Below are 25,060 nucleotides of genomic sequence, written 5' to 3'. Positions count from 1 at the left end.
TATGATAAAACTTATCCCTCTGAATTTCTGTTGTTTGGTTAAAAGATTATGTCCTTTGTTAAACTCCAATCACCTTAAAGTCAAAGATGGTGTCTTCTTACTTCTTGCATCTCCAGTGTCTGACACGGACCTAGTAAATATTTTTCCAAGAATAGAAATTCACTCTGTACCATGAAAATGATATTTAAAATCATTGTGATTATTAAGAATATGATCTCCATTATGATATCAACATATGGCTATTAACTTAACATTCATTAAAATTACATAAAATTTATAAGTAAGTTCTTCATTCGTTTCATATTTCACAGTCATGTTTGGTTAGTGGATACAGGCCTGAACAGTATTGATATAGAACATTTTCAAAATTGAACAGTGTTGTTGAAGAATATTTTCGATTTTTTATGAACAAATGTATCCTTTTTGAAAAGTGAAGATGCTAATTTGAACTGGTGAGACTGTCTATTATTTTATATCCCTGCATTATATGGGAGATGCTCAGTGATTCCTCATTGTTGGGTATGATCTAGTTTAAAGTAGCAGAAGATAGCACATTGAAGTGATGGAAAATTTGCCTTTCTTACTTGCAAGCTGTGTATCCATGGGAAAATTACTTGACTTCTCTGGGGCTCCATTTGCTCATCTGTAAAAGGGATATTAAATAACCAGAGATAGTCCACAGAGTTGTTGTAACTATTTAAATAAGATGCTTTGTGTGTGTGTGTTAGTCGCTGTGTCGTGTGCAACTCTTTGCAACCCTATGAACTGTGGTCTGCCAGGCTCCTCTGCTCATGGGATTGCCCAGGCAAGAGTACTGGAGTGGGTAGCTGTTCCCTTTTCCAGGGGAGCTTCTCGACCCAGGGATCAAACCTGGGTCTTCTGCATTGCAGGCAGATTCTTTACCAAATGAGCCACCAAGGAAACTCCAAATAGGATGCTTTATGTACAGTTAAATCATAATATTCAATAAATTACAGTGATTATTTTTATGGAAACTGCACCTCAATACTCTAACCCATTAACACAGAGGAACTTCTGAGAACCATGAATAGATTCCCTTCTTAGTTTTTAAGACTATCACCTTTGGTTTTGACATGCTATGAACTATATAAATTTTTGCAAAACAAAGGCTGATTCTAACCTGATCAGGACTATGATTCTGACTCTGCATTTCCAATATCTCAATTTCATCATCTGTGAAATGGAATAACACAGTCTTATGGAATTTTTGTGATAAGTAGACATGGTCCCCAAAGAGCCAAATACAAAAGCTGGCAATTTGTTGTATGCACTGAATAAACTCCAGAAATAAATGTCTATTTCTGCTACTGTTATTGTTGTCTTTCTTATCTTTCTACCAAGAGTTATCTCATGTCTGCAATACATTCACTGCTAGTTTATTGGATAAATGAATGAACAAAAGAATGAATAGAGTATGCTAACGCAGTAAATAGCTTCTTCCAGTTATGGACTGATAACAGATTATGAATAAAAATCACTAGCATAATCACTTCATGGGAGTCTGCCACATAATTAAACTGTTCCTACAGAGCTTTGTATATCCCAGGCAGTAACTGGTATGAGGAGAATATGATTTTCACCAAAACAGCTTAGAGCTCAAGCTTTGATTCTTATGATCTTCATGATTATGCAAATATTATTTTGGTTTTCTGCTATATTTATGTACAATACATAATTGACTGCCCATTAATATTGACAATATGCGTTTTCTGTTTACACTTCGATTTTTGACACTAACCACATTTCTTTCAATAAGTAAACTCTGCTTTAGTCAAAGCCATTATCAAAGCAGTCTAGTGTTTCACAACAGAAAATCAGATTTAGCTAATCATTTGGCAAAGTTTTGTCAAATATTTTTGTATTTACTAGCACCTCTGCTAATGCACCTCTGCATTAGCACCTCTGCTCAATGCAGAAAAGTCTAAAATAATCGGGGTCAGAAAAACTGCCTGGGATGACCTACAATGTAAATGTAATGCTTAGATGAGTGTGTGCTAAGTCGCTTCAGTCGTGTCCCACTCTTTACAACCCAAGAACTGTAGCCCACCAGGCTCCTCTGTCCATGCAATTCTCTAGGCAGGAACACTGGAGTAGTTTGCTGTGTCCGCCTCCAGCGGGTCTTCCCGACCCAGAGATCAAACCTGCATCTCTTATGTTCCTGCACTGGCAGGCGAATTCTTTACCTCTAAGGCCACCAGGGAAGCTCATGCTTAACTGAGGCTGGTGGAACGTGTTCAATGATCCTACAGATATGATTACAGTGTTTGGGCTATTCTCTGAGTGTCCTGAAGAGATCCATTTCCCTCTCCTTCCCACTCAGCCCAGGAGGAGGCTTAATCTCTGGTTTTCTTTAAGGGGTGTGTTCCCTTTAGGTTTGATCAGTGGGAGGACCTGAAGTGGGAAGGAAAGGTAGTTATCCTACTTCAGTTCTTCACCTCTGGTGGGTACTGCATCCCTGGACGCATCCTCTCACTTAGCTCCGGAAATTCAGTTCTTCTCCTGTCCATCAGCCACATGGGTGGGAATGCCTTTCCCCTATTGTCCATTCCTAGGTGCCTCACCATCCCTTGTTTCCTGTGGCTAACTCTGAGCACACTCTAGAGCAGCCCCGTCATCAAATTGCTTTCATTTAAATTCTCTGGGGTAAATTCTGTTTTCTACCAGACCCTGACTTGTACAAAGATTAAAAGAGAAAGCTCTGTTGCCAGGTATTTCCCAGGTATTTGACTATGGGAAAGTTACTAAATTTCTCCTAATTTTAGTTGACTTTTCCACAAAATGGGGATAACAATAGTATTTACTCTACAGGGTTGTGAAGTTTGTATGTAATAGTGAGGGACAATCTCATGACTTTTCCTGGAATTTTGTGTTAATATGCTCTTGTCTGGGGGTCAATGATGGAGAAGTTCATATTTCACAGCCATAAGAGAGGCCAGCCTGAAAACATAATGCAAGAAGGCAAAGCTGAAAGAGTTGATGAGAAACTCTGATAAAGGCTCACCTACAGCAAGACGGCTTTGTATTTCCCTTCATAGTTTAAACCAGTTTGGGTTGAAGTATTTACAATCAGAAAACATACAAGGTTATAGAAGACATAAACTGTTCTCACGTGTTGGTTATTAGACATTGATATCACACACGTACTTTTTGATAAATATTTACTCTTGGTAAAGCAGCCCATTCCCCAGGCTTGTTGAATGATCTGCTTTGATAGCTATTTTTTAAATTCTACACAAAAGAATTTATAAAACAGAAGGTTTAGCTAAATGCAGGAAATACTTCTAATACATCTAGTAAGGACAGAAATGTTTATGTGAGCAGATTGATTATACACAAAGTTTTAAAACCGATTTAGTATCCAGTAACTGAAAATATTCTTTTTTTAGACCAATAAGAAAAAGTCAGTTTTGTGCCTTATTAGCAGCAGCAGCTTAACACTGAATATAGATTAAGTAAGTTATAATACACAAATATCAAAGGACAGGGGTAGAATACAAACCTGAGAACTTGAAAAGATGTGCTGTTTTTATCAAGAAAGCAATGTCTACTTTCTTCAGAAGATTGAGTTTAGGGAAGATTTAAAATTACACCTTTATACAATAGTAAGTTTAAATGTACTTGTGAATTTATTTTTTTCAAAACAATGACATTAGCAAAAATTTTACATAGCCTGGATTGAATTCACACACTCAAATGAGGCTTTATCAATAATAATGTGGATGAATACATTGCTAGACTATGTTAACGAAGCTAATCCCCCACCGTGAGTTACAGAAGATTGATACCATTTTTATTTGATTCTTTCTGGAAATTAAATGCTCTACTAAAATTGTTTACTCCAAATTTTACATTTAGTGAAATAAGAATATCTGCAATAGCTCAGTTAACATCAATAATAAGCTTCAAAAAAGGATTCTGAAAATGGCAGGCAAAATATTTTTTTATTGTAGGCAATTACTTAAACTGCATATTTGGCCTTATGCATAATAAGTCATGTGGGAAAAACATCCACATTGCAGATAGATTTCCAGTATCTAGTTTTCTTTTTTTTTTGTTTTTTTTTCTGAGCAATGACATTAATGGGATTTTGCCAGGTTATAAAAATGAGGGTTTTCTTGGGAGCTACTTGTAGTTTCCAAGCTGAACGGCAGCACGCACGTAGACACATCGGAAGGTGGATGGCTGGATCTCCCAGTACTGGACTGGGTTGCTGAAAAGGCTCACTCCTGAATAAGAAGCCTTTTTGGTGTTGTATCCAGGTGGGCAGAAGTCGTTAGAGCCGATTGCAGAGATATTGTTGTTGTGAAGGTAGACAACCTGCAACCCCAAATAATGGCACACGGTTATTTTTCTCTAAATATATGGAGACCGTACAGGTAAACACTTAATTCTTTTTTAGCATGCTCATCCTTCAGTTTAAATATCTTAATACTTATCAAACCAAATGTTTGGTTTCTCTCTCCCTTTTTAATCTTGTTTTTCCCTTCCTTAGTCTTCCTTATCTCAGTATATGGCATTTCAGTCTTTCCAGATGACTCAGGCTAAAAACATTGCCATTATCTTTGACTCTCCCTGTCTTATACTTTCTGCCTTACCATCGACAAATCCTGCTAGTGTAACCTTAAAACAAAGCAAAACAAAACGTGTAATCCAGTTCTTCTCCCCATATCTACTCCTACAACCTTATCCAAAGCCACTATTATCTCCTTCTAAATTATTGAAGCTGCTCTGATAGTCCTGTTTCCTCTTTTGCCTTCTTGAAGTCTGTTCTTTCTTTCTTTCTCTTTTCTACCTTCCTACTTTCCTTCCTTCCAACAATTCTTTTAAAAAGTAAGCAAGTTATATCATACTGCCTCAGTACCCTAGCAGCTTCCCGTCTCATCCAGAGTAAAATCTAAAGTTCTCACAATGGCTGGCCATCCTTCTACTCTGAGCTCACCTCCCTTCACCGTTCAGTCCAACCTCCCTGACCTACTTGCTTCTCTTCAACTAGAGCACTGTCGCTCCTCAGGTTGACACACACCACATCCTTCTTTTGCCATAAACTCCAAGATGTCTGCCAGGCTTACTGACTCATGTAATTCATTTATCCTTACCAAAGAAGTCCTTCTTGACTATCCCATTCTGCTGTTTGCTGTTCCAATTATATTTATTTTTATTCATAGCAATGATTACTATATTTGCTTTTTCTCTGTTTTGCTCCTCTAAAATAAAAGCTCTATGAGGCAGGAAACCTGTTTTGCTTTGTTTGTGACTATGTCTCTGGTGTCTGCTAGAACAGAGTGGATGTTCAATAAACATGTGTTGAATGAATAAATGAATGATTTCATTGTTATTTCATAAATTGTATCCACATGGAATATTATGTTTTCCGGGCAAAGATAAAATTATAGACTATTTAAAGAATTAGCCTAAAATAAGGAAGTAATATAGTAAAGTATGAGAGGGTATAGAGTATTAGAATCAGAATTAAAAATCACAAACTCTAAGAAATACTTGAATGTCACTGTATTTGGAATAAGCAGACCTAGAAATTTTTAACAAAGATGTATTCTAAGTTACAAGTACTATTCAATGAATATAATATTATAGTTCATTAGAAATTTTTTTCCGAAATATATTTTATGGTTATGTTTAAGACAATGGCAATTTGTTCATATATTTTTTTTTAGCAAAACTAAATATCAGACTTAAAAAGAAGTTTGAAAATGAGTTTTTACTCCCATCATTTATATGTGAATTCTGAAGAACAGAAGTGATTGATCATAAAACCAAGGCAAAAATATAATGGTAAAGTAATAATTTCTAAAGCAAGCTATATAATCTATGAGGTCCTTCCTTAAAATAACTGACTTGAAATATTGTTCCACCCACCAGAATATTTGTATTCATATGCTGATTAAGAGTCTTGATTAAGAAAAGGTTTATGAAGAGAACCATAGATGTCTTACACAAACAGAAACAAGGGATATTAATATCAAAACAATATCTGTAAGGTTTGTGTGTGTGTGTATGTGTGTATGTGATTCTCAAACTTTGAAAATTTCTTGTTGTCATTTGACAGTCTCCATTGTTTAACAATCATTAAAAAGAAAGGAGAGGTGCTTGGTGAGAGTCTATGGCTAATAGTTAAAATAAGAGAAGGAAATATCAAGACATAAAGCAAGTGTTAGTCTGTGTAAAAAGGATTAAATTTCAAAGTCATTATACGAGGTCAATATTTTCTTACAGCCAGACAAAAATCATCACAATAAAGAAAGCTATAGTCATAACATCACATATGAATATAGACAAAAAATTAACAAAATATTAGGAAATTATATATCACAACATATTTAAAAAAGGACTGTTCACAATGGTCAAAACCAAACATGATTTTTCTCAAGGATGTAAAATTTATTTAACTGGAAATCAATTAAGTTAATATTGCATATTGAAGGAATAAAAGCAAAAATCACATGATCTCAATAGAAAGAGAAAACATTGGAAAAAAACACACATTTATGATAAAAATTTTCAGTAAATTAAAAATCAAAGGAAACATTTTTAACTTGATAAAGAGCACTTACAAAAGACCTAAAGCTAGCATCATGCCTAATGACAAAAGGTTGATCGCCCTTGTGAAATAGGGATCAAAGTTATCTAATTTCTTTTTTTTTTTTAATTGGAGGGCACACGTACCCCAGTGTTCAAAGATGTCTAATTCCATCACTTCGACCAACATTGTACCCTAGATTCCAGCCAATGCAATGAAGCAAGAAAAGAAATCTTTAAAATTCAGATAAGAAAGAATAATTAAAATTCTCTTTATTTACAAATTATAAGATCCTGAATGTAGAATATCCAAAGGAATGTATTAAAAGTACTACAACTAAAAATAATTTTAGCACAGGACCCTAGCACTAGGACAGAAGGTAGATGTACAAAAATCAATTGAATTTCTATAAACTAACAAAAAAACTCAAAAATAAAGTTAAAGGAAACCATCCATAACAGCACCAAAAATAACACAAAATTCAGAAATGAACTTAATAAACTGTAAAACTTGCATACTAAAAATGCCAAAATATTGCTGTGAGAAAATAAAGACAAAATAGAGAGATATTCCATGTTTGTGCATTTGAAGACTCAAAGTTATTACAAGGAAAATTCTTTCCTGAATGATCTATAGATTCAACACAATTCCTATTGAAGCCCTAGCAATCTATTTGAGAAGAAATGAACAAGCCGGCCCTAAAATTTGAATGGAATGCAAAGAAACAAGAACATCCAAAATTTTGAAAACTAAGAACAAGGTTAGAGGAACTTCATTTCTAATTTCTAAACATAATCAGAAGTTACAGTTATCAAAAGGTATAGTACTAGCAAAATAAAATGTGGTATATCCATACAATGATGTGCAATTCATCAATAAAAATGATTGAATTACTGACACATGCTGCGATATGGATGACCTAAAATTACTCTGATAAGTGAAAGAAGCCAACCACAAAAGCCACACTTGTATGATTACATTAGCAATGTCTAGAAAAGAAAAAGATAGAGAGACAGAAAACAGATTAATGATTCCCTGTGCCTGAGGACGAGATTGAGAACAACTAGAAATAAATATATAAGAGGTCTATTTTGGACGTAATCAAAATATTCTAAAACTGGATTGTGGTGATAGTTGGATAATTACATAATTTTACTAAAAATATTTGGACTATATGGATATAGAAAAAAAAAAAGTAGAGCGGGTGAAACCCCTAAGAGCCTCTAGAAATGCAGGTAATATGAGTACACGGATGCCAACTGGAAATGGGAAACTAAGAGTAAGGTCCTTCTGAATGTGGGGCCCTGTGTAGATGTCCATGAAATTTGCTGATATTCAACAAAGATTTCAAAACGGCATGTTTGATGATTTTTTCTCTGTGACCACAGTAAGACACACTATATATTGAGCTTTTCGTATATATAATCTTTTAAAAATACACAATTTAAATAACATGTTTGTTTAATTTCCTCAAGATCACAATGGAAATGTTATAGTTATATATGAAATCACTATGACTACTTAAAGTAATAGGCATGACTTACATTTATAGGTTTATGACCTGGAAAGCTCTATTAGCATACTGAACCACTGGACCATATCTTCTTATCTTTAAGAATACATGATAAGTGATAGTTTATATGAAGTTGATTCGGTCACCCTGCTAAGTAAACATTGTCTTTTGACCTACAAGATGTTTGTTGAAACTCAAAGTTAAAACTACTATTTTATTTCATATCTATAGATTACAGATGATATCTAACCACTATATATTTGTTACACTGATCTGTATCTTGAAACTATTCTGTTTCATAAAAAATAAATTACATTCTGGAAGCAAGTATTATAGAAAGTTCAAGGTAGTAGTCCTAATTTTTTAAAAATTAATACTAATTTAAACCTATATATCTCACAGAACCAGAATGAAAATTCATGTAGAAACATCAAAAATATCTCTCTGCAAAAACATTTCTAAGCAGAACTTCCTGCCTCCAGGCATCCCAGTAGGGATGATTTGCTCCCTAGATATTCCTCACAATAGGTAGTGGCTTTATATTACCTGGATGTACTTATGATCGGCCAGCCCACCAGGCACTTTGACAAGCTTGTTGTTGTTCAAATGAAGTTCCCTCAAATGAGGAGTGTTGGCCAAAGAGCCATTGTCAACCGCAGAGATGCTGTTGAAACTCAGTCCCAACCTGCAACAGAAAACAGAAATGAATGGATCCACTGCACGTGGATGCCTTCTTACAATAGGAAAGGCATTTTTTTGTTTTGTTTTTGTACTTACTGTTACCTCTGCCTAATGTGATTTTTCCCAAACTATCTGAGCGTGGATAGAGCCCATTTGTTCTTAAGGTTTCATCTCAGACACAGTCTGCCCCTAGTGAATGCTCATATAGCACCCTGTTGTCACCCTCTTGTAACACTCAAGGGACTCTGTACTTGTGTGTCTTGCTTTGAGAAAAGTGACTGTCTTGTATATCTGGTACTAACCCAGAGCTTGATGTGATCAAGAGTTGATTGTATAATGAATGCAGTTAACTCAACTGAGGCAAAATGAAAGGGACACTATTACTATCTTGGTCACTTTGTAAATCAAGCAATTGTATTTTTATTGTATAAATTTATTTGTTGTAAATAAAAAGTGAAAGTTTGTAATGTCAATAAATCTACCTGCCAGAAAGCTCAACAGAAAATGTGTTTAAAAGAGTCTATCAATGACAATCTGTTACTGTCAGATTATGCCTGGTGTCAATATTTCTGGCTTCTGACACTGACCTCTGAGCTATGACCCTTAGAGCCCCGATCTCTGACCCTGATCTTGCCCCTTCTTCCATTTCTCATACAATGCCACTCAAGGTTCTGGGTTGTATTTTTTTAATTAAATGTTTAACAAGGGAGAGTCTGCAGCTTTGATGTTCCCTTACAGTGCATGCTAGGTCACTTCAGTCATATTCGACTCTCTGTGACCCTATAGACTGGAGCCCGCCAGGTTTTCTGTCTATGGGACTCCAGGCGAAAATACTGGAGTGGGTTGTCATGCCCTTCTCCAGGGGATCTTCAAGACCCAGGGTTTGAATCTGTGGCTCCTGCATTGCAGGCAGATTCTTTACCACTGAGCCACCATGGAAGCCCTCCCTCACAGTAAATCAGATTCAAAACTCAGAAGAAGCTGACTTGAAGACAGAACCATTGTATCCAACATTCCCAGAATTAGTATCTGACAGAACTAGGGTGCTGTCAGTCGAAAAGGGCAGACAGTGATGAGGCAATAAAGTAGTGGAAGAGAACCAGAAAGCTCAAAGGGAGAGGAAGCAGAAGAACATCTTGAATTCCTTCAAATTTAGTGAAAAAGACTTGGCCCTTTTTGAAGAATGATTCCTGCTTGCCTTCAGTGAGTTGAGATTTTTGAGCCCTTTTGGGATTTAGATGTTGGCGTAGGGCGTCCCTCGTGGCTAAGCTGGTAAAGAATCTGCCTGCAATGCAGGAGACCTGGGTTCTATCCCTGGGTTGGGAAGATCCCCTGGAGAAGGGAACTGCTATCTATTCCACTATTCTGGCCTGGAGAATTCCATGGACTGTATAGTCCATGGGATCCACAAAGAGTCGGACACAACTGAGCGACTTTCACTTTAGGTAACCAAAGTCTTCCAATTTTCATCATGACTTGGTATTTGAAATAACTGAGATTAAAGTGTGCTGATTTTAGGCTATTGATAACACAGGTGGCTTGCCTTACTTGTTGATTATCAGCCTGGCACCTTGTCTCATACTATTTTGTCTTTCCCTCAGTCTTAAACTTTCATCTGTTTCTCGTCTTTCCTTTTCTATTTCAGAACCTTGACTCCTAGTTCTTATAGCACTCCAAGTCCCATATCCAATTTGGACTAATACATTTCTTAGAACATAATATTCCTAATAATCTAATTGAAGGAAACTACATTTTCAATGATCAATTTATAGTCGCTCATCAAATGTTTTTTAGAACCTATTATGTTAAAGACTTTTGTTCTAGGCTTGTGAGGGCAGAGGAGACATGACTCAAAAATCGATTCTTTCCATCAAAGAAAATTCCACCTATTAGGAGAGAATATGGTATATATGCTTAATAAGAAAAGGGAAATTTGCCTGAAAAACCACTTTATATTCTTGCAGAGGGACATACAGGATTTTCTCTTTGCTTGTTCCTAATAACTAATTGGAATATTTGCCCTGCGACAATGTTCTGAGATTAGTGGCTGCTTTTTTCTCCTTTTCACAGTTTTGATTTTCAGCACCAATGTACCTCTCATGTTCCAGAATCAGGGAGGAGCAAACAACATAAGGATTTGATGCTTTATGAGACAGATTTTTCTGAACTTGATTCCAAAGAGAAATGTATTTAATCAATTCAAGAATTAAGAAAGTTTGCTTGGCCAGTGAGGCAATTTTCTCTTATTTAATGACTGGAATTCAAAATCTTTTTAAACAAAAATCTTCATTTCTATTGACCTTCTCAAAGTTTATTAGCTCTTTATGCTTCTGCTTGATAAAAAGTATGTGATGTTAATTTTAAAGTGTGGAATCTTAAAGTCTCCATACCACTTTCAGTACAAAATAAATTTACTTTTCTAAAATGGCACAATATTATGAATGATGTACCACGTTTAGAATTTTATACTATTGCCAGTCCCTACTACTTATACTCCTCCTAATACTACTGATAATAATCCAATAATAATAGCTGTCCTAAGGCTTCCCTGGTAGCTCAGATGGTAAAGCGTCTGCCTACAATGCAGGAAACCGGGGTTCAATCCCTGGAGAGGGGTCGCGAAGATCCCCTGGAGAAGGAAATGGCAACCCACTCCAGTATTCTTGCCTGGAAAATCCCATGGATTGAGGAGCCTGGTAGGCTACAGTCCATGGGGTCGCAAAGAGTCAGACATGACTGAGCAACTTCACTTTCTTTCAAAGACACTTCTACACAGTGAGACATGCAATTTATATTCCTATATTCCTCTCTAGCTAGAGAGGCTTAGTCAACATAGAAAGGTAGGTGACACTATTTTGAATATTACTTTCTCCATTAGAGACTAACTAAAATTGCTTTGGATAATGGGTTTCTTATCATTCGAGGCACCAGGGTTATATATTGCGGCTACAGTCGCATGCATATACCACCTTCATCCCTCACGCTCCCCTGGGTCACTGGGGGATACGCACAGAAACAGGGGAAAACTGCACTATATATGCATCTGCTTTTATGTATTTCTCAAAGATAAATGATATGCTTTGTATTTATTTATCCATGATGAAATTTATGTGCAAAAAAAGGAGTGAGCCAATTTGGCATAACACTATGCTTCTCAGCAAGGACATCAGCAGTACATGTGAATCAGGAGCAGACTGTTCGTGAAGACAGTTCAAAGGGTCTGCCAACACTCTCTTTTTACTGCTTCGCCAGATTACAAATATAAAAAAAACTGAAATTAGGTTAGAAAGCAGAATGGGCATTAATGATCATCTATAAGGAAAAAAAGTTTAGAAGGGTCATAAAAAAAATTTTGAGAGTATATGTAAAGTCTAGAGAGACATTTTAAACTCTTCAGAGAACAGGAGTTAGACAATCACATGATATGTATTCTAATACATGCTGTAAGATGCCCAATATTTTCATGTCCTGGTCGCTTTCATTTTAATACATTTTCAAATTCTGAATACCATGTTATAATTACTTAGACTTCTGTTTGATACAATCAAGTTAGAACATATTGCATGAGAATACGGATGTAATCAAATACTTGGTACATATGCTATATCTTAATCTAAAAACAGTATGGTATTCATAAAATATAAGGCAGACATTAGTGGACTTATGATAAGTACACTATTTTGTGAGGTTTTTTTTTATTTTAAATAATTCAGCAGAAGTTTGTGGTTATTAGTAACAAAAACAAAAATTGTGGTACAGGCAAAAATCAATCATCATGTTTCTAATTCTGAGCGTATAGGCACTAATATACCAATCCATTTCACTGATAGAATATTATGAAATAACATTATTACTTAGCCAAATTATTCAGTCCTTTCAGGCTAGCTGCATCAACTTTGGTGATTTTGTTGCCATCAAGATGTAATTCAGTAAGGGAAGGAGGAAGACCTGAAATATGGAAATACAGGAAGTTAAATTAGCAGAGAAATATAATTAGAAAATGTATGAAGATTTAATGCAGACACATGTCATCAATTTTCCAAATGACATTGAGTTTCAAAGGATTTGCTTTGCATCTTATTCATCAGTTTCGCTTTTCATCTTTTTCCTTCATCCCTTTTACAGTAATACATGTTTTCGGAAGTAGTACAAGCCATTTCTACTTTTCTCCTAAACTGATTTTAACAAACTGTGTTTGCTATGTAGTAGATTACCGTGAAGTAGATTTCTGTCCTAGACACTGTCAGTACAGTTGAAGTGAAGACTTCTCTTCTTTGAATCTCATTAGTTTCTCACACCTTTGTTAATGGGCTCACACTGCCATTGACAAAGGATAATGACTCTAAAATGAAGCTTTTGGCATTTGAAGTATAAATTAGTAATTATGGATAAGTTCAACCTATAAACAACCTTAATCATGTATTTCCTTACTGAGATTCATTAATAACTAACACTTATATACTGTGCTGGCTTTAGTTTTAATCAATTTTTCCATAAAAACATCAAATGTTTCTGTAACATGATGTGTAGAAAGAGCTTTCTTGATCCTTTTAAATTAAGACTGTTTCTTTATACAAGAGGAATAGAGAGTCCTATAATCAAGTGATCTGTCATATGTAGGGCACCTGGGGAAATAATTTGAAATCCAATGCATCAGCTAGACCTCTGGATAGTACCTTGTGAATGGCTATGACCTCTAAAAATGTAGTAATTTTAAGTATAAAAGTTTAAATACTATATTTTCATTTCCTCTTGCCATCTGAGGATCTATTATGTTTTTATACAGTTTTTTTAAAAACTACATATTGTTCCATTTACAAGAACAGCAACAACTACAAAGAAAATAGCAAATTGGTTACATGGAGAACTAACATCTGCTTAGCAGATAGGGTTGGTTCTTTGTCTATAATGAATAAAATTGGAAAATCACAGGTTATGTTCGGCTTGAAATTTTCATTACATCCCACTGAACTCAGTCAAAACATTCTATTTAATGTAAAAGTTTATTCCATATTTTATTTGAAAATGACTATTAATTTCTCAACAGTAGTATGGTTTATGTGGGAGATACCAAAGAAAGGAACTTCTGCTTTACTGTCTGTCTGTTATGTGCTGAACACTGAGATTAGCATTTTCCTAACCTAGCTCATGTAAGTTTTTTCAATATATTAATTATTTTTCATTAATTCTGTTTCACTGATGAAGAAACAGAGATTCACAGTTACCCATTTTGTAGGTTATCTAGCTACTAAGTGGGGACTGTGGTATGCTCCCAGATGGCCAAAGAGAATAACATGCTCTTCACTGAAGAAAATGAAATAACAATGGCATGATTCTTGCAAATAAATGTTAGGAACTCAGAGTCAATAAGGACTAAGGGATTTCAATCACTTTAGTCTCAGAATATATAAATGTGGATTTTTAAAATAGTCTCATAAATAAAGCAAGTGAGTATAGAGCAAAGCAGTGAATGTACATCCTTTCTTCCCTGTCACTATGAAAAGGTGTTTTTAAAAATGTAGTGTCTGTGGAACAACAATCATCATCACATCCTTCATTCTTACCTCATTTCTAAGTGTCTTCCCTTTGGAACATCAGTTTCCCAAAAGGAAAGTTATGGTAAGTTTCACTGTGAAAGACAAGTTTGCAATAGGAGGGTAGAGATCCAAATTTATAAAGAACATCATTAGCCTCTGTCACAGTAGCATTTAGCCAAAGATTCTACACCTGTTACTGTTTTTTCTTTTCCTTTTCCATTTTTAAGATAAAATACATTGAGAGCTTACTTTGGGCCAGATACTGTGTATGTACAAGTCTTGTTTATATCTATTAATCCTCACAAATATCCTACAAGAGAGGCATCACTAATACCACCATTTTATAGGTAGCAAAACTGAGGTTTTAGAAGTGTGGAATAATAAGCCTGAAGTCACAGGATAACTAAATGACTGAGTCAGTCCTCTCACCCAGGAAGGTCTGACTTCACAGTGTGAACATAAATCTCTACTCCACTCCATTGCCTTTTGATGTCACTCAGTGAGCGGAGATACCATGTGGAAATTAAGACTCCTGGAAAGAGGCTACGTTCAGGCGTAAGGGTACCAGTCTAGGAAAGCTAGACTCTTACATGACACAAGTATAGATATGCACAGGAAGAAGGACATGGCAGCAGAATGAAATGGTCAAAACCATGAGTTATGGCATCAGCCCAGCACAACCCAGCTGTGCCACTGGCTAGCTTGGAGGCTTTGGTCACAATTTACTTTATGTCTTTCAGATTTATTTTCCTCAATTATAAGACAGGTGTGATAATACTACTTAAAAGGGTCGTTTTGAGATTCACATAACAGAAGCCAAGAAAAGCATTTTGCATAATATAACAGAATTCATGAAAAGCATTTGGCATAAGTGCTTAATAAAACCAAGTTATTATGATTTTAATATTATTAAGAGTTTAATAAATAAAAGCAAGTAGAAAAGATGAGAAAAGAGCCCTAGCATAGTAATAAACAGATATAAGACATCAAGGAAAACTGATCACCAACTGATGAAACGTGTTATTGAGCTATATTTAGGAGATGTAATTAGAAGGACAGCAAAATCAAAGAATGTGCTTTAATGCAAGTCATCTGGTAGCATGAAGTAATAAAAAATACCTGGACTTTAAATTCAGGCTACTTTACTTTACCTCCTACAGCTCTAAGGCTTTAGAGAATATATATATATATATGTGTATATATATATATATATATATATATATAATAAAATGTACTATTGTAAATGTATAGAAAAGGCAGAGGAACCAGAGATCAAATTGCCAACATCCGCTGGATCATCAAAAAAGCAAGAGAGTTCCAGAAAAACATCTATTTCTGCTTTATTGACTATGCCAAAGCCTTTGACTGTGTGGATCACAATAAACTGTGGAAAATTCTGAAAGAGATGGGAATACCAGACCACCTGACCTGCCTCTTGAGAAATCTGTATGCAGGTCAGAAAGCAACAGTTAGAACTGGACATGGAACAACAGACTGGTTCCAAATAGGAAAAGGAGTACGTCAAGGCTGTATATTGTCACCCTGCTTATTTAACTTCTATGCAGAGTACATCATGAGAAACGCTGGACTGGAAGAAGCACAAGCTGGAATCAAGATTGCTGGGAGAAATATCAATAACCTCAGATATGCAGATGACACCACCCTTAATGGTAGAAAGTGAAGAGGAACTCAAAAGCCTCTTGATGAAGGTGAAAGTGGAGAGTGAAAAAGTTGGCTTAAAGCTCAACATTCAGAAAACAAAGATCATGGCATCCAGTTCCATCACTTCATGGCAAATAGATGGGGAAACAGTGGAAACAGTGTCAGACTTTGATTTTTTGGGCTCCAAAATCACTGCAGATGGTGACTGCAGCCATAAAATTAAAAGACGCTTACTCCTTGGAAGGAAAGTTATGACTAACCTAGATAGCATATTGAAAAGCAGAGACATTACTTTGCCAACAAAGGTCCGTCTAGTCAAGGCTATGGTTTTTCCTGTGGTCATGTATGGATGTGAGAGTTGGACTGTGAAGAAGGCTGAGCACCAAAGAATTGATGCTTTTGAACTGTGGTGTTGGAGAAGACTCTTGAGAGTCCCTTGGACTGCAAGGAGATCCAACCAATCCATTCTGAAGGAGATCAGCCCTGGGATTTCTTTGGAAGGACTGATGCTAAAGTTGAACCTCCAGTACTTTGGCCACCTCATGCGAAGAGTTGACTCATTGGAAAAGACTCTGATGCTGGGAGGGATTGGGGGCAAGAGGAGAAGGGGAGGACAGAGGATGAGATGGCTGGATGGCGTCACTGACTCGATGGACGTGAGTCTGAGTGAACTCCAGGAGTTGGTGATGGACAGGGAGGCCTGGCGTGCTGTGATTCATGGGGTCACAAAGAGTCAGACACGACTGAGTGACTGAACTGAACTGAACTGAAATGTAAATTAAAATATATTTACAAATATAAAATCCCTACAGTGGTGATGTAAAAATTACCTATTACCATGTAACAAGTCAGAGACTCAAAATGAAAGTACTTTGTGAACTATAAATCAATCTTCCTTCATCTATCTATCAGTCTATCATCTGTCTATTGGTCTATCATCTATCATCTATGCCAGTAGTTGCTATCAATGGGGATCAAAAACGCTTTGTAGCAAAAATACTATAGAGAGGGCAAGGGGTAGTAAGAACCATCCTATGGACTAAGTACTCTCTAGACCTGAAATTTCAATAGAAGCACAATAAAGGATAATTGTTTTCTGTGGGCAAGTACCTATATTTTGTATCAATTGAAGAACAAGACATCTAAACTGAGGAAAGGCCAGATGGAGGAGAAAATTTGAGAATACGGAGGAGGCTTTGTGTAACTGAAATAAATACCTGGGACCAGAAAAATGTGAAAATTAGAGAAACTTACTTTTACTGATTTGTTGGCTTAAAAGGCTCTCCTGACTAAACCTTAGAATGGTGAGCTTATCCCTGTGGCTGTGATGATGGATGATGGCTGTTTACTTGCCTGGCTTTGCTCTAAGCAATAAGCTTCTTGAAGGCAGGCCTATATCCTATTCACTGCCCTTTCTCCATGCTTATACTTTGCCTGAGCTAAATGAGTATTTAAAATACTTTTAATGAGTAATAGAAGATAACACTAACCCACTACTTATTTACCGGCCAGATATTTTTCTATTTATTTAATTTTAAAACAATCCAATGAAGTGGATACTAATATTATTACCACTTTACAGATTTTACAAATGTGTCATAGATGTTGAATAACTTGTCCAAGATCATACAGCCAATTAGTGACAGTCTGAACTCAAGCAGACTCCAAAATCCACACTCTTTACAACATATAACCCCCACTCTTAGAGCATGACCACTGTGGATCCTGTTATTCAGACAGTAGTGACTAGAATGTCCTCAAATGCAATGGAATTCACTAAGGGATTAGAGACTCAGTAAAAATTGGCTCAATTTCAGATGTTCTTCCACAGTATCATTTTTTAAAACAAAGTACTACAAAAGCAGTCTATTTTTTAAATAACTATATTTTTTCTTTATGATATCACAATTCTATAATATAAAATCATTGTCTGTTAATTTGCATCTTACATTGGATGTAAGTATCTTTATAGCTGAAAGAGTCCAGCCATCTCTACAGTCAGCCTGGATGGCCCAGCGGCCAGCTAGTTTCACTGGAACACTTCAAGGGATAGAGAATTTACTAGAAATAATGTAGGCCACTTGAGTCACCGTTCAAATTTTCAAAGACATATTTTTTTTAGCGTCAAAGCCTTTGGATTTAGGTATTCAAATTGCTTTGAAGACCCGTGGCTGATTCAAGTCAACGTGTGGCAAAAACCACTACAATACTGTAAAGTAATTAGCTTCCAATTAAATAAATAAATTAATTTAAAAAAAGAATATCAAACGAACACAATATATATAAAAAAAAAGAATTTTCATCACCTTGAGGGATGGTAGTTATATTAGTGTCAGCAATGCGGATGTAGGAGAGCTTCTTCATTCCCTGAAAGGCTCCATTTTCGATGCCTGAGCTCTTCAGCGGGTTAGTGCCAAGTTCTACAAATGCAATAAGTTGCAAACCTTTTAGAGGACAACCTGAGGAAACTGCAAGCCAGAGTAGTGTCTGCTCAACAAGAAAAAATTTGGATCAATAACAACTTGAGTGAAAATACAAAAGAGAAATTAAAAGGCTTGTGTCTCAAAGGGATGGCAAAATGTGGTAAAAGTTTCCCTTATTAAAACAACCAAAAACAATAACAACAACAAAAGTGATTTAGGAAAAAGTAATAATATGAAAAACAATAACAACAAAATTATTTAAGGTCCATAAACAGGTTTGTCAACAGATCAACAAAAGTGAGTGTTTATAAATCACACTTGTTATGGGGCAATTACTAAGATATATTAAAATACTGTTAAATAATATGAATCTAGCATTTGGTAAGCCAATTATAATATGACATATTTTACCACATACAGAGAAAAACATTAGAACACATTATTTAAAGCAAATGATTCATAGATGTTCAGACTAGAATTAGTTCCCACAATGTAAAGGTATTCTCCAAATATCTCTAATTAAGCACAGCTCAATTCTATCCTGCATCTTGGGTGCAGTAGGCAGTGTAGCATCAGCCCTAGAGACTTCTTTCTACATTTTCAGATCCTCCAGTCCAAGAATTAAAATTTTGTAAGGCACAGATTCAATACCCATTTCTCCTGGCCCAGCTACTGTTTTTTCTACATGCTTTAAGAGCTGTAAATTCTAGCTAATTTACCTTCCTGTAGCTAAAGCTTACTTGTAATCTCTTAAGGTGAACCTTGAATCCTGGTTTTAGAGCTATAAGAATATCTGTACCTACGACAATCATCTGGTTCAATCCATTGAACACAGACTTTCGCACTTTGGTGATCTCGTTCTCATGGACACGCAGCTCCTGAAGAGTTTTGGGCATTTTCTCTGGCAATTCCTTCAGTTGATTCTTGGAAAGATAAAGTCGTTCCAATTTCACCAAAGGAGCAAATGCCCCAGGGCTGATTTTGCTAATTTTGTTGTTGATGAGAATCAGTGTCTGTAGATGGTGAACAAAAGGAACATCTTAATTCCAGAACCTTCCACACATAAAATATGTACGTCAAGCAAGTGTGTAATTTCATTCCATTTATGGGACTAGCAGAGAAATCTGCAAAATTAGAAGAAATTGGAAAGAAGTTAAACTGAAAGAAGTTAAACTGTGATTACTTGAAAAGCACATGAGAACCTGAACTTCAGGAGAAAAGGGGAGAGAAGTTTGATAAAAAGCGGATTATACATAGAGAGATATAGCTATTTAATTTTTAAACAATAAATGCTCCAAAATATTGAAATTACTGGAGTGACCTGGAAAGAATCTAGTGCCAACCACATCCATTGTCCAGTCAGCTTTTCAACCTCTAAGTCCATCTTCATTGGCTGTTGTCATGGAATCCACTACAAAATGGTGGCACTAATTTATACCATCACCAACACTGCCAGAGAGTAACATTGTCTCGCAGCCTCGCAGAATTTGATATAATCATTTTCCAAAAGTTTGCAAATCAACACATTATGTTGTAGCTTATTGCTTTACTTTGCACTTCCTTGTCTCTTGAGAGGTTAAAGAAATTTCCTTTCATTTTGCTACCATTAGCTTTATTTTTTGGAGGAAAAGGATTGCTTGGTCACAAAACTTCTCATTTTTCTTAATGTTTAATGTATTTTAATAAATGATTTATGGATACTTTATATTTTTCTTCTGTTTTTGCTCATTTTGCACATAATGGTTTTATGTAGTCAAATATGTTAATTTTTTGTAATTTTAAAATGTGTGTTTCTAAGTTCTCCTAATATAAGAAATTATTTGTAATCCATTATTGTTATACTATAGATATAACTGCTACACCTACTTTTGAACTACCTCAATTATCTTCCAATGATCTATGTGCACACAGAACCACACTGCATTATATCAACTTGTTGACTTATCATAAGGAATTTAGGATAATTTTATCAAGATCTAAGAAACCTCTATTTTCAATTGTGGTTTGTTTTTAGGCACATGTGAAAATGCAAAGGGGCAAGAAAGGAACAAGAGGAATAGAACAGTGGGAACTTTCCATCTCAAAAATATAAGACTATTTTTAGAAGGTAATAGCTAGTTTAATAACCCATGGACATTCTCATGTAGTTCACATTATTTGATTAATTAAACCTTATTACAAATAATAAGTTAATAACCTTTTTAACTAAACCTCACAGGTGAATTGTTTGATTAAAATAAAATCCTAGGTAATTTCAGTAACTATTACAGAAAGTTAAAAAAAAAGATGAAGGTTAAAGTCTTAGGAAATTGATATTAATAAGCAAAATGTCCAGAAAAATCAGTAAAAGCCAGAGCTAGAGGAGAGAAGAGAGGACTTGCATCATTTAAAAACAGTCAAAATGGTGGATGCTTAATTGTAAACACAGGACGTCCTTAATTGCCATCCATGGAAGGAAATTCTGAAAGGCTGATATAATGCATTTAATTATTAAATGCATTAAACCTGGTCTGAAAAATCTGTCTTATTTTATGTTGAATGTTGAAACCTATTATGAAGAGTCAACCTGCTGATGTATTACCTGCCATTTCAGGTAATAAAATATTACTTCTTCAATGTCTCTACTGGTGAGTATGCTATAGTAATAACTGCTGCTATATTTTGGAGGTGGTGTGACATTTGTCCCCAGTTTTTTCTTCAGTAAAGCAGAAATAACAGTAACGCCTACAGGGGCTTGTTGTGAAGACTAAAAAAATCAATCATGTATATAGACTGCTTTCTTGCAAAGCAACTTTCAAATAGCATTGTTTGTAGAAAAGGTCTAGTCCAGCAAAAAGAATCTCCACTGAAAAATAAATAAACTACAAATTTTGATCATCATGATATAAAATGAAGTGTTAGTTGCTCAGTTGTGTCTGACTCTTTGTGACCCCATGGACTATAGCCCTCCGGGCTCTTCTGTTCATGGGATTCTTCTGGCAAGACTGGAGTGGGCTGCCATTCCCTTACACAGGGAAGCTTCCCGACCCAGGAATTGAACCCAGGTTTCTTGCATTGTAGGCAGATTCTTTTCCAAGACCTGTATAAATTAGAGTTTCATATAAAACAGATCCACATGTGAAAAAAGTTTCTCATGTATATATAGTACTGCTGAGAATGGCTAACATTAGTTCTATACACAGGGATAGGTGTTAAGAAGGCATAATTTATAAAATTATATGGCAAATGTTGATATGGAAAAAAGTGGACTAATTACATTGACTAATGACAAAGCCCAGATAAACCAGAGAAAGAGTCAAAGGTAAACCACATATATTGTTCAGAGATCAGCTGATGAAAAGAAGAAAGACAAGCAGAAATGGACTATCATTATTTAGATAACGGGCTGAGAGAAGCTGAATTAGGAGGGACACTGTTGCTTGAGGATCAGAAAATGCCCTGAGTGCCATTTAACCTAAAACTGAAGCACAGGCTCAAAAAATCAGAACTACCTACTTCTTTGTAACTAAAGAAAAAGTGAGGTAGCCTGGTAGGTAGGGGAGAGATGATGAAAAAGTGACTGGCAATAGAAATAGGGTGGAAGGAGGCGTAAAAGCATTTTCACCACCTTCATCAAAGAAAGTAGTCAAAAGGTCCATACTTCCAGTTTTAAGACCAGTAAGTACTGGGAATGTAATGTACAAAAAAAATGACTATAGTGAACACTGCTGTAGGGTATGCCTGAGCATTGCTAAGAGACTAAATCCTAAAAGTTCTCATCACAAAGAAAACATTTGTTCTTCTTTTTTTAATATCTGTATGAGATGATAGATATTAATTAAACCCACTATGGTAATCACTTCACAATATATGTATGCCAAGTTATGATGCTGTACTCCTTGAAGTTGTATGAAAGGGAAAGTGTTAGTCGCTCAGCTGACTCTCGGCAACCCTGTGGACTGCAGCCCACCAGGTTCCTCTGTCCACAGATTTCTCAGGAAAGCATAGTGAAATGGGTTACTATTTCCTTCTCCAGGGGATCCTCCCAACCCAGGGATCGAACCAAGGTCTCCTCCATTGCAGGCAGATTCTTTACTGGCTGAGTCACCAGGGTATCCCTGGTGAAGATATATAGTGCTGTATATTAATTATAGTTCAATAAAATTGAAAGAAAAAATGTTGAAACCCAACTTAATAGTATGTTCAACTTTCCCCAAAGCCACTAATGCAGGGCTCATACTGTACCAGGGGTTGTTTTAAGGAATTTTATTGTTATTATCGTATTTACAGGCAGTTATAAACGCACAGACTTGAGCCAGACTGCTCCTGAGCTTAGATCTCAAGCTCTGGCTGTCATTAGCTGTGCGACAATGAGAAGCAGCATAACCTCACTGTGTCTGTGTGCTCTCATCTGTACTAAGGTGTTATCTAGAGTGTCTACTTCATTAGAATAACTGTAAGAATTAAATGACTTAATGAATATAAGATGTTAGAAACAGTGCTCAGTATGTGTGTGAAAGTCGCTCAATTGTGTCTGACTCTTTGCGGACTCCGTGGACTATACGGTCCATAGAGTTCTCCAGGCCAGAATACTGGGGTGGGTAGCCACGGGATCCCCTTCTCCAGGGGATCTTCCCAACCCAGGGATTGAACTCAGGACTCCCGCATTGTGGGTAGATTCTTTACCAGCTTAGCCACCAGGGAAGCCCCATAGTAATGACTAAACAAGTGCTTTGCTTTTTGCAAATTAAAGCACGATAGAGTTTAAAGACTCTTTCAATCAATTAAAAAAAAACACATATTAAATCCAAAAAAATAACAAATGTTTGCTATTATTCAATCCTTGACGATGTTTGTTCATTTTAAATTAAAACAAAAGTTTTTTTACTAGATTGATTTCCCAGGTGACCCAATGGTAAAGAATCCACCTGCCAGCACAGAAGACACAGGAGACATGGGTTCAATCACTGGGTTGGGAAGATTCCCTGAAGGAGGAAATGGCAACCCATTCTATTATTCTTGCCTGGAGAATCCCATGGACAGAGGAGCCTGGTGGGCTACAGCCCATGGGATTGCAAAGAGTCAGACACAACTGAGCAAGAATGCAACTAAACTTTAATTCAAAGGAAATACATAGAATGTTGGATTATAATGTTTAACTTTCCATTATTTTATAGAATAATTATTTATTTTTATGCTATTTATAAGAATACAACTACTCTCAAGCAGTATGTACTGCTCATAGGGAGGCGCAGTGTAAACTGGAAAAATTCAAAATTGGACACGACTGAGCAATTGAACTGACTGAGGGAAAAAAGCAACGTTTTTCTCTTAAATCCTTTCCATTTTAATCCTTGCTAAATTTTTATTTCTCTCCCTTCTCATTCAAGGGTGGCTTTCCTTGCTAAAATTACGATGTTTATTTGCATTAATAACAAAGATAGAAATGATCATGAATGAAAGAGTAAGAGAAAAATAGCTGTTTAACATCCTCTAAATGTTTAGAAGCTCTAATAAACTCTCTCTCTTCTTCCAGTATATACTTTAAATTGGAAAGAAAGGGATTGCCAAGATGATAAGTTGCCTAAAAACATACTTAGGAGGGGATCGGGCAAAGAAACGACACATTAGTACAAACATCAGATCTAGTGAGAAGGTCACAGAAGCTAGGTATCTCTTGTTTAAGGTATGAGGAGTTTAAACAAACTTTTGAGATAATATTTAAACAAACAGGAAGTTGAAATCAAGAGACTTTTCCTTTCTTACAAAGTAGCTTGAGGGTAATTTATGCAAATAAAATGAAGCATTTTATACTTTTGTTTATTGAAGCTAATATATTCATTTTTTTTTATTATTGCCTCTTTTAACTTATTCAATAGTTTAAATAATCACTAACAAACTTTGTTGGTATCTCCATCAGCTCACTCCCAGTGAAATCGTAACATGAAAAACGGAGGAAGGTGAGTAGGGTCCCAAGTCCTCTGTCCTGGCAGTGGAGAAGGATCCCACTGGTCCAGGGTTCATCTCCAGCTCAGGCCTTAGCTTCCACTATTTTGGAGCCTGTATCTTTCACTTTAGCCATCTTCTATTCTTGTTTCTCGCTCATGTTCTTCTGCCTTTACTTTCTCTTGCACAGAATACTCTCTTCTCCTTTCAAAATTCTACTAATCCTCTATTACCCGTTTGTCTCTTATTATCTCAAAACACTATCTGGGTAACTTGATGTAGAAACATGTCTCTTTTTTTCTCATCATTAGTGCCCATAATAGTCACTACTTATATCATAATGTGCTTACACTACTTCAGTAATTTGATGATGTCATTTTATCATGTGCTATTATTTTTATTAACTTGTTCATGAGCGATCTTAAAATGTCAAGGAAAAATTATTTGCTTCCTTTTTAAAATCTGGTAAATTTTCTCCTACTGGGTAAATGTTTATTGCTTTTCTTATCTTGGCTGTCTGAAGGTTGATAAGTAGATACTGTCTTGATTATAACATCCCTTTTCTGTTGGAATCCTGACTGGTAGACTGTGTTACCTTATAATAGATTAGAGGGAAGTGAAAAATCAGAATACACACACAGATACAGATAAGGATTCAGCATGTGCATGCTCAATCGCTCAGTTGTGTTCCACTATTCCTGACCCCATGGACAGAGTCAGCCCGCCAGGCTTCTTTGTCCATGGGATTCTCCAGGCAAGAATA

The 25,060-nt window shown here is 35.8% G+C and overlaps 1 protein-coding gene across 3 annotated transcripts in view; it reads right to left on the bottom strand.

Moving 5' to 3' along the window:
• Positions 1-3,624: 3,624 nt before the first annotated feature.
• DCN (decorin) overlaps positions 3,625-25,060 on the bottom strand; it is a 38,307-nt gene continuing 16,871 nt past the window's right edge. For all 3 annotated transcript variants that reach the window (XM_055585811.1, XM_055585801.1, XM_055585791.1), the window contains 5 exons: positions 19,172-19,385; positions 18,256-18,369; positions 12,605-12,698; positions 8,616-8,754; positions 3,625-4,338 (listed from right to left, as the gene is read on the bottom strand). In XM_055585811.1, coding sequence (XP_055441786.1) covers positions 4,144-4,338; positions 8,616-8,754; positions 12,605-12,698; positions 18,256-18,369; positions 19,172-19,385 — 756 coding nt within the window. In that variant the 3' untranslated portion in view covers positions 3,625-4,143. The remainder of the gene's footprint in view (positions 4,339-8,615; positions 8,755-12,604; positions 12,699-18,255; positions 18,370-19,171; positions 19,386-25,060) is intronic.

This window comes from Bubalus kerabau, chromosome 1 (assembly GCF_029407905.1).
Source record: "Bubalus kerabau isolate K-KA32 ecotype Philippines breed swamp buffalo chromosome 1, PCC_UOA_SB_1v2, whole genome shotgun sequence".
NCBI lineage: Eukaryota > Metazoa > Chordata > Mammalia > Artiodactyla > Bovidae > Bubalus > Bubalus kerabau.
The sequence above is the reverse complement of the archived record's forward strand: the minus strand, read 5'-3'. Positions and strand labels throughout refer to the sequence as shown.